The 11,602-nt window shown below is 35.8% G+C and overlaps 1 protein-coding gene across 1 annotated transcript; it reads right to left on the bottom strand.

Moving 5' to 3' along the window:
- Positions 1–621: 621 nt before the first annotated feature.
- Positions 622–1,218, bottom strand: LOC126786477 (calcium-binding protein PBP1-like). Its single transcript, XM_050512311.1, has one exon. It carries the CDS (start codon positions 1,070–1,072, stop codon positions 719–721), a length of 354 nt encoding a protein of 117 aa, XP_050368268.1. The 5' UTR covers positions 1,073–1,218; the 3' UTR covers positions 622–718.
- Between the last annotated feature and the right edge of the window lie 10,384 nt (positions 1,219–11,602).

The following is an 11,602-nucleotide window of genomic DNA, read 5'->3' as shown; positions in this document are numbered from 1 at the left end:
AAATGTTGGTGGTTTGTTTCATATTGGTTAATCCATCAATTTTGAAATTTTCAATAGTCCGGATTAAGTACTTTAAAGCACCATATGAGCATGTTGCCCTGCAGAATATACATTTATCCTTTGTCACACTCAAATCTTCCGATTTTTTTTTTGTTAAGTCCCAACTCCAAACTCCCAACTGAGGGCGACCTTAATGGGATGTTGATGCTAATGGCATTGGTTCAACCAGACCAAGACACTTTCTTCTTTACCTCATCTGAGATCTCAGGCCCATTAGAAGTGAGGACCCAATACCTAATTAACTGAGACAGATTTAATCTGTCCCTAATTGCTCATATAAGTGCATTGCTCAAAGCCACAACATGAGGAGTGTGGTGTTGAATGACATCCAAGCTTATTGAATCTCTCACGGCATTCTTGTTTCATCATATGAATCCCCTTTTGAAGTTTACATCTCGACTTTCCCTATACCAAATTTGATTTCCACCTCCTTTGTTTTCATTACTGTTGATCTATCTATCCCATCATTGCCATAGAGAAAGAAAAAAATAACTTACCTTGGAAAGCAAACAGATATACCATGATCATACGAACTCAATAGTCGCTTATAATAATCTTAACTAGCTGAAATTACAAACTCGGACGATGATGGAAACAAAAAGATCGGATGACATACAACACAATCGAACAAAGAAATTTCCACATAAGAAGAAATCAATCACTGTATATGATCATGATAATCAGCAAAAGCTTCCTCTAACAACTCCACAGAATTTTCCATCATAGCAGGGCTCAACCTAAACATGAGTGTACAAAACTCCATCTCATTCAAGCACCCATCACCATTCAAATCACCTTCGTTGATCATACTCCTCACCTCATCGTCGCTCATACCTTGCAACCCCAACAAGCCGGAGTTCTTCTTCAAGCTCTGAAACGTGATCACGCCTCGCTCTCTGTCCATCAAAAGCCGAAAGCCGTTGCTGAGCTCCTTCATGAATCCTTCCGCTCCCAACTTGTCCACCATCGCTGGGAAGAAATCTTCAAACACCACTCCATTCTGGCACGCCATTATAATTAACTAACTGTACGTGATAGATCGATGAAAGTCCTCAATCGGAAAAGCTACACCTATAAATTAATTAATCAGGGTGAAGAGGTTCATATATATAGCTGGGGAACATGTTGCATGAAGTAATTAAGAAAAGAATAAAGACCTAGAAGGGAGGGAAAATTAAACTTCGAGGAAAGAGAGGTGGGTGTGGATGACAACAAAGGTACACGAAAGAGAGAATCAGGGCCTGAACGAAGTTTGCTCTCTGTCGACAATCGACATATAAATATAAATTCATGAAAGCTGGGGCAGTTTGATTTCTGGTAAGAGTTCTCCTTCGTGGAAATTGCATGGGAAGGTCCATTATATATCTGAATTGGTAATAAAGAAGCTAGCTGCATGTATTTTCCCACGAAAGAATGTGAAACTTGGCAGATCGACCAGAAGGTCAGAAGGGCTCTTTTCAAAATAGCACATAATTGATTGATTAATAGAAAGTCGAGCTATATATGTATTACGCAATTACATAAGTTTCTAATAGGAAAAGAATAATATTGGAATTTCATGTATAAGCCCAAGATGAATAAGTGATTGGTAGGTTATTGAAGGATTTGTAATTAATTTTTTTCTTTCATTTCAATAAAAGTGCTTACTATTTGCATTGCCTAATTAAACAAGAAGTTCAATCACCTCAGTGTTTATTCTTCACCTAAGTATAGTACTTCTTTAGTTCTTTTCTTTTTCCACTCAAATGGAAGACTAGTGCTTTAAACATGACTCCATGCCAAACTCCAAAGGACGTATGCTTCATTTCACAAAAAAAGAAAAATAAAAAAAGGATGCATGCGTTTGTTTCTATCTACATTTTTATGTCAAACCAAATGATCAACCAACCACGAAAGTGAGGACCTACTAAAATTTCACGTAAAAATTCGAGTACGTACTCTCTCAGTCATTTTAGTGAAAGACAACAAAGCACGGGAAATGATATAGGATTTCTTGCAACGTACAAGTCCTTTATCTGATACATGCACCAATTAGAAGCCACATATACGAACTCGACATAGAAGTGATAGAACCTCCCCCAACTTGCATCTACCTATGAAGATGCATGTTTTCGCAACTACTGTTAAGTTGAAGGGCAACTTCCTTGGCCTCGTAGAAAAGTTCAGCCAAGGCTACAACAATGAAGAATTACTTAATGGTGTCACGAAAGAACGGAAATCGTGGAATTTATGCCATATATAATATATTGTTTCAGATAAGAAATTAAAGCCTCTATAAACTTGTCTTATTAAGCTAGGTTTAAATTTGACTTTATTTCATTATCTTTTTTCAATGCAGAACGGAAATATGTAGCTATAAAGAAAACCCTACAACAATGTACACCAAAATTCTCTAACAAGAAGGCCGAAAAAGTATGCTCTTTCAAGGGTCAACTAATTATCTTTTATATCTCAGCCCCCCACCCCACCCCAAAAAAAAGTTAAATCTTTATTCCGCCACATAATAGTATTGCATCTATCATTAAATGCCAAAATATAGCCAACGATGATCGAGTAATTTGGCCATGTTTTGTACGACCACGTACTTTCCTCTCATCAAACTTTAGACCCGCATACTAACGAGGTGATCGATCTACATTCGTGTTTACATAGTCTTTTGTTGTTAAGAGCTATGACCTCGCGTTTGCACCGCTATCACAGCGGATCGGAGGTCATGAATTCACACCGGGAAAATGCATGCATGTCAATAGCAGGCGCCGTTAAACTCATGTGCTTTGGCAACTATAAAAACATGGCGAGCTGCCGAGCTAGCGACTCTAAAAACCATGGCAACAATGCATGGCATATATCACCGTCAACGATTGAATGGCCGTATGCCACCGTCAACGATTGAAACCTACGGCCATTCAATATCATAATTAGATTATTCTACTCATCTTAACCGTACCCTTCAAATGCAATCATGTTTTTCCAATTGAACTTTTACTTCACTTGCAAACTAATTAACTGGGATTGACTCGATCTCCTGACGATTATGTTTGCAAGAAACTCGAATGAAATTTACGCAAATATATATGTGAAGGAATGATGATTAACTACTAATTAGTTACTGTGCTAATTTGTAGAGATTTTTTGGGTTCTTGAAGCTTTAAGTATGTCTCATATCCAATGTTCTAAATATCCCGATATATCCTTAATATTAAGAAAACGATACAATAAGTTGTTTATCGGTCTATTATATCGGTCAACCCGAAAAATCAAGTCAAATTACGATATATCAGTATTTTTTTTAATTTTTTTTAAAACCACGTTGTTTTGAAAAAATAATTAAAAGAAAATGAAAGTTTCGTTGATAGCATTTAATGATGAGAGAGTTTATGATGAATGATCACCTTTATTTTTATTAATTAATACTATTTATGTATTTTAATTGTCAAAACAATCAAATATTTTTTATGAAGTTTATTTAGTACATTTACTTCTATAAGTTTTAATTTCTCAAATTTATTTGGTATATTTTGATGTATATGTTTATAAATATATTAAATTTAATTAAAAATTAGCAAAAACGATAAATCTGATATAATCCGATATATCTCCGTTATATCCTTATTTTATAAAACCGATATAATGCCGATAACCGATATTTAGACCATTGCTCATATCAGTCATATATGTAAAGACCTTTTTCTGTGTATACAACAATACAAGAGTATTCGAGCACTGTTTACTGCATTCTCATTTTCATTATGATTTATCCTCCGGCTCCCACGAGGTCATGAGTTCAGATCAAAATGAATTGTTAGAATACAAGTTCAAGAAGATATCCAAGTAACGAACAACAATCTTTGTATCGCGGCTGCGAGTTAACACATATAAAGAAAAACAATCAATAGCAGTTCGAGTAAGGGAAATTAAACGACAATACTAATAGATATGGAAGTACATGCGCGGCACTCTATATCTTCTTGGAAAAATCCACTTATCTAGTAAGCTTGCTGGTTATTTCGGAACCTGCTTACTAGCTACTACGGCCTCCTCCAGCAATTCCTGAGAAATCTGCATCAAAGTAGGACTTAACCTAAACATGAGAGTACAAAACTCCATCTCACTCAGACATCCATCTCCATCCAAGTCACCTTCTCTCACCATACACCTAATTTCTTCATCACTCATCCCCTGCAATCCCAGCAGCGCGGAGTTCCTCTTCAAGCTCTCGAACGTGATCACCTCTCTCTTCTCGTCCTTCAGCAGACTGAACCCATTACACAACTCCCTCATAAATCCTTCGTTTCCTAACCTCTCCAACATCGTCGGAAACGAATCCTCAAACACAACTAATCCACTTCTCGACGCCATTGCGATGTGTAACTTTGTTTGCTAGCTGTTATGTGGAAACTAAGAGTGATGAGAAGAAGATTGAAACATTATTCACTATTTATATACATGTGAATCGAAGATATAGATAAAATCAGACTTAAATTTAATGTGTTCTGGTATCATTTGATCATCTCGGCATATAGTAACATACTATTTTTAAATTAAAAGAAGTTCTCCTTCCTGGAAGTTGCATGGGAAGCTACCACGAAATTGTAGATAAAACTAAAGTTTGGTCTGAGAAGTGGCATTGCTGCATGGGCAGCATAAGTACAAGAAAACGCCCATTATCTAACGGTTTCATGATCAAAAGATCAATTCTGAAATCGAACTCGAAGGCGTTGTTTTCCTCTTTTTACGGGTCACATTATGGTTAAATTTTGAATCATATGATTCATATCATCCTATGTCATGCTAGATGGGTTGAATCTGTTGCAATTTGAAGTAGCCAACTAACCACACACAAATTAATGTACGTATATGCAGGTGTTGAAAACTATGAGGAAATTAACGATCAAGCACCACCTCCTCAACCACGCATGCGACTGCATCCGGCCTGTTATTCAACAACGTATGGAACTCATGCAAAGGCGGACTCATCGAGAGGAACATGCAGATTCTTAATACAAGAAACCCTGGCGGGTAACCCTGGACCCATATATACTCTCTAGAACAGAGACCCATTACATGAACAACATTTGAGACTCACTAAATTGTGAGCATAATAATCGATTTCCTCAAGCTACGTACTAATCCTACTATTGTAAAGCTACTTTGGCATCTATGCAGAAGATGGATTAATATGGGCATATAATTCAGTAATCAGTGTCTTAGACAATCAGAAAATATCATAATAATAGTTAAATTGATCCTATCCTAGACTTTTGTATCATGTCCTTTCACTCTTCATCGCTTTGAGAATGTTTACCCCGTTGTGATTCTATTCATTCTACAATTGCTTCATGCACGTGTGGCTTCTCCAATTATTCATGTTCCTCGATCACTTGATCACTAATATAATTTTTCTTATATATCTGTAGGAATAATTAGCTAGAGGAGGAAAGGGATGTCTCAATTTTACATAATATGATTTGTTATGGTGTCTCAATTTTACATAATATGATTTGTTATGGTGTCTCAATTTTAGGCTTGATGAAATCTGATGTCCAGTTCCACTACATTAAAAGTTCTTATTGATGTTTAATTGTCGTTGGGGTCGTACTCTAGTGACAACATAGTTATGATTGCATGAAAGTTGTACGTATACTTTTTATCGAACACTAGCTAGCCTGCTTCTTGAAACCACTATGCATGCTTGTGCGAAATGGCCTCGCATATGAGCAGATTTGGTTTATAATTTCATTATGCTTTTGCGACTGATTCTCTCAATCATTGTGTACAGCAGTTAAGACAATATTTGTAAGAGAGAGCTTAAACCGAACAAAGAAAGAAAGAGGACGTGATAGGGTAGAAGAAACTGAGTTTGAGTGGTGGTTGGTAGGGAGGGCGTCTTAACCCTAAACATGGCACCACCATAAGCGGATTCAGTTTTGCTCACCCCCACCCCAAGGGGTGATATCACCACCCAGTGAGAAGTTGTCGTGTGTTATAAATTATATCTATGGGTAATCATGGTTAAGTTAAGTTAATTATCAGATAAATATTTTTTAAATATTAATTTTATTTATGACTCTCTCTCTCTACCAAATTTGGAACTCTGCAACTATTGATGATTAGCCTCAAGCCCTCAATGCGTCATCTCCCACCCACTTAGTTTCACACCTTCTTCTACCCAACTAACAAATCTTATACTCTAAAACCAAACTCTTTTATAAACCCAGAACTAATTTCTGATCTCCTTGTGCGGGCTGCTCAATATTTAGTTTTGTGCTAATTGATGGTCGATAATTTCATTGTGGAAAAAGTTGTTTGAAGTAAAAAAACCCATAAAGAGACTCTGATTATTCTTTCAAAAAATTCAAAGATTTTGAGGCTAAATGGGTTCTGGGACTTCTGGTATGCCTGAAATGAATCAAATGATGGTGAGGATGGACGAATTAGGAGGTTGATCAAAGCACATGGACATGGTTGGGAACTGTTCGATCGATCTTCATATAATAAACTATGAAACATAAAAGCAAACAATATTATGTAATTTCTTATTCCCGTTCCCAGTCATTAACCATGATTACACATAGGTATAATTTATAACACACGGCAACTTCTCACTGGGTGGTGATATCACCCCTTGGGGTGGGGGTGAGCAACACTGAGGCAGCTGATCCAATAAACTTCCCACTGGAGTGTTAAAATAGAGAAAAATTCTTGTCAACGATCTCTGATCTGATTCCTTCTTGTTTTGATTTTGAAAGCCCTCATATCAAATCCTGATTTCCAACTTTCAGATATGGCTCCTTCTGTACCCCAGATATTAGGAAAGCGAGACTGGAATTTTTCACTAAAGTCCGACGGCAAAATGACGGTAACTGGTAGCCGAAAATAATTATCAAATTTGAATAAAAGATCAATGTTTTATTTTTTGGTTAAGAATTATGTGGATATGAATGAATTTATTTATGTTATTTGTACGTGTTTGTCGACATCGCCAGCTCGTGGCAAGGTTATCATGAATGGGAGGTTCTGCCCTGCAATTCTCAGGAATCTAGCAACTTCTGGGAACCCAATCGATCAACAGGAAGGTGAGATTTTATTGTGACACTCGTATAACCTGGTTCAAAATTGTTACCTTCAATATGCGGAATTGTAGAATTAGTGAATTGCTGAAGAGTGATGAGTAGTCTTTTGGTGTGTTTGTTTGTCACAAAATCTTTGGATTCATAAAATTGTATGATTACAATCTTTTTAATTAAATATCCTTGTCAGCTACTCTAGATGTCAGGGTTGAGATGTCGAACTTTGCAATTCCAAGCAGCCAACCGATCAACAGGATGGTGAGTTCATGGCTTGTTATATAATCTGTGATCAATTCCCCATCAGATACCAATTTCTATGCTTTTGAGTACGAATTGTTGATCATATTTTTATCTTTATTGGGTGAATGTGTCTTTGTTTTTGGGTGAAATTAGGGGTCATATTTTGGCTAAATCATGAATCCTATGTCATACCAGATGGGTTTGAATATATTTCAAGTAACCACACACATGTATATGCAGGTGTTGCAGTCTCTGAGACAGAGGTGATGGATCAAGCACCTCAACAACGCTGGCGACCGCATCCTCTCATTTAAGCAATTCAAGAAGAGCGGCGACTCATGCGAATGAGGAACGCGCCGATTTTCAATCCAAGAATTGAAACCCGCTAGAGAGACTCTTGAACTACTCTCTTTAGAAGAGAGACTCATGACATGAACAACATTTTAGACTAACTAGATTGTGAGCATGGTAATCAAGGAACTCAAGCTACTACTGTAATGCTACTTGTCAACGCCAATGCTATATGTGCTACTTTGTTTATTATTATGTGGAAGCTAAAGAGTTGATGGAAAGTGGGGAACACTATTAACTGATTATATGGATTAATGGATGTGATCCGTATAATGTACGTGAAGCTACTAATATATGTACGTGATCCATATAAAGAAGATTAAGAACACTAGACGAAATGTGGGTTTTTTCTACAGTTCACAACACCTCTTTTACGGCGTACAACAATTGCACGTCGCAAATAATGGATATTCACGACGTGCTACCCAAAACATACCATAAATAATGCACTTTTTTGAGGTTAATTTGTTATTAGACTTGCATTGGAAGAAAATTGACGTATATTTTCTAAACCCTAAAGCCCACGTTATATAAACGAAGAGTCAGTCTTCTTCGGAAGAAAAAAAGAGAATTCAGAAGGTGAGTTCCTTATCGCAGGAGAAAAAGTTGTCCTTGTACAATTCGTCATGTATAACACTACCTAAACCGTACTTCGATCTAATAGAAACAAATTAAAATACGTTCACAAAATCTAAACTACGGGAGATCCAAAATATCACCCTCATACCACAAAAATGTTTCATGGTTAGCTTGGTTAACATGTTATGTTTAGGTAAAAGTAAACATAAACCAACTCGACCGATGCAATTTTAAACTCTCTGCAAGACCAAAATTCGTCTTTATATTAACTGTATAATGTACAAATATCGGTTAGGTTAGGGAATCCAGAATATATATGGAGTAATCAACTAATCATCCATGCATATCCATCTTCATCAGTATTCACTATTCAGGACCAACATGACCGACAACATGCAGCCCACGTAATTCTGAATGCCTCGTCGATTCTCATGCATCTTCATTGATGAGGACAACTATATGGCACGCATATATGTTCTTTTCCCTTTACTAAAATAAGAAAATGGTGACACGTGGTATATTCTGGAATTGATGGACAACAAACGAGAAGCTGCACTTGTTCTCAACTGTCAATCGATCTTGTAAAAGATTTTTTTTTTCCGTATTCTTACAGTGTTTGAAATTCTGTTGTAACAATTGCAGATATCAGGGTTGGGGATATCAAACCTTGCAATTTCCTGAAAACCTACGACCAACAGAAAGGTGAGTCATATATTGATGCGGCCTTATGTATTAGCTAGGTTTTGTTTGGAACAGGGAATTCTTTGTTAACAACAACCGATCTCGAATCTGATTTTGATTTCGCCATCGATCAACTCCCTTCTCTCTTGATTTATTTTAATTATTTCGAAATACCTCAAATTTTTAACTGAAATAAAATTCAACTTTCAGATGTCTTTTGCACGCCCAGAAACTATTAAATGGAGACAGGAGGTCAGAACTAGACTCCGACAAAAGAACGAAGGTAACTCATAGCCCATGATAAATATCAAATTTAAATAAAATTATATGTTTTTTATGTCAAATCAATAAGTTTTATAAAAATTTATGTGGCCAAAATAACCAGTACATATTTTTCTTGTTTTTTAGATAAGAAGTTATGAGTTGAAACTCAAAGCTAACATGTGGTCAAAAAAAAATCTCTAGTGATAAGCTTAAATTTGAAAAAAGAAAAAATTAACCTATTCTAGGACTAATACAAACATAGCATTATGCAACATACTAATTTAAATCTTTTACTCACCCTTCACACTAGGACCTGAATCATGACCTTAGCCTGAATACTTGAAGCCTCTCCGATTGCAAATAAAATTATATGTTGATATGCAATTCTGGATATATACTTACATACTGTCATGAATTTAATAATAAAACAGTTAAAAATTTATGAGTATGAATGAATTTATTTATTTATTTTATTTTTAGGTCTTTGTCAACAACGCCAGCTCGTAGGGCTTGGAAGTTGAACGCTGAGACTTCCGGGAACCCAATCGATCAACATGAAGGTAAGATTTTATTGTGATACTAGTACCTGCATATTGTGTAATTGTAGAATTAGTGAATTGCTGATGAATAGTGTACGTTTAGGCCAGTTACAAATGTTTGGATTAGGATAATTGTATGATTACAACTTTTTTCTTATTTGAAATGTCCTTGTCAATTAATGTTTTAAAAAGCGAATGCGTATCCAATGTGTTTTCTTGAGAGCCTTAAGTCTTAAAACTTGAGGTGCATAAGGCGTAAAACTTATGTTATTAAAAAAAAACAGTAGTTAAATGTGTAAATATATAATTACATATAAAAAGAACAAATATATATAAGAACTTACCAATTTATTGCATTTAGAGATAATGAAATTCATAATCCAAACATTTTAGATAGTTTTCATCAAATTAAACACATTCTATAAATAAATATAAAAATATACCTAAAAATATTATTTTCTAAGGCGTAATAAAATGTGTAAAAGGCGTGAAAAATGTAACATAAGGCATAAAAGACGTACGTTTTTTAAGCATCGGTACCTATACTGAAAAACATAGACGTTATGTAAGTAGACTTAAGCCTCATGTGAGCCTTGAGGCGAGTTTTTTAAAATATTGTTGTCAATTACTCCAAATGTCAGGGTTGGATGTCGAACCTTGCAATTTCCGAACAGCCAACCAATCAATAGGATTGTGAGTTCATGACTTGTTAATTCGCTTTATATAATTTCTTATACCAATTCCCTTCCTTTGGTTCTAATTAAATTCTAATCTTTCGAATACACATTGTTGTTCATATATTTATCTTTTGGTGGATATATCTTATATTTGGCTGAAAATACGGATCATATTTTGGCTAAATCATGAATCCTATGTCATGCTAGATGGGTTAGAATTTGATGCAATTTGAAGTGACCATACACAGATGTATATGCAGATGTTGAATTTAATGGGGCGCCAGTAAAGAGGGATCCAATACCTCCTGAACACCGCAGGCGACTGTATCCTTTCATTCAAGAACGAATGGAATGGAACTCATGCAAAGGCGGATTGAGAGGGACTTGCCGCTTTTCGAAATTACCCACCAGTGACCCTGGGCGGATACTAGAACAAAAACCCATGACACGAACAATGTTTTAGACTCACTAAATTGTGAGCACTAGGCAAGTGGCCCTTGCTGCGGGTGTATTGGCAGTGAGGTAATAATACGGAAAATAGGGGTCCTTATTTTAAAGGCTCGCATTGCAGTATGTTACTGTAGCGTGAACAGTACCGAACGCAGTATGCTTAGTATTTAGTAAATAATAATCGATTTCCTCAAGCTACTGTGGAATCTATGCACAACATGGATTATGGGCTTATGGTTCAGTCATGCATGAGTGTCTGATTAGTTAGACAATCAGAAAATGTCATAATAATAGTTTAATTGATGCCATCCTAGACTTTTGTATCATGTCCTTTCACACTTTCATTTTTTTTGATACGTTCACACTTTCAATTGAACCCATTGTGATTCTACCGTTCCTCATTGATTACCAATATAAAAAAAAATTTATATTACATAGATGTTCTTCATTCTATTCCAAACTATAATTATCGGACAATATTTCTAATCCATAAATAAACAAAGTATTCTCGTCCCAGTACATGTGTCTATATATAGTCTCAAAAACCAAAATTTATTGGGATAGTGATACCATGATCAATTATTACTCTGTGGTGGTGACTATTGCTCTATATGGTGGTGACTTATTAGGTTTTGATTGATCAGCTAGCTAGCTCAAAAACAAAAGTTTTCTGGGTCGGCATTTTCCTGCA

Source organism: Argentina anserina, chromosome 3, assembly GCF_933775445.1.
Source record: "Argentina anserina chromosome 3, drPotAnse1.1, whole genome shotgun sequence".
In the NCBI taxonomy this organism is placed as follows: domain Eukaryota; kingdom Viridiplantae; phylum Streptophyta; class Magnoliopsida; order Rosales; family Rosaceae; genus Argentina; species Argentina anserina.
This window is presented reverse-complemented; position numbering and strand designations above follow the sequence as displayed.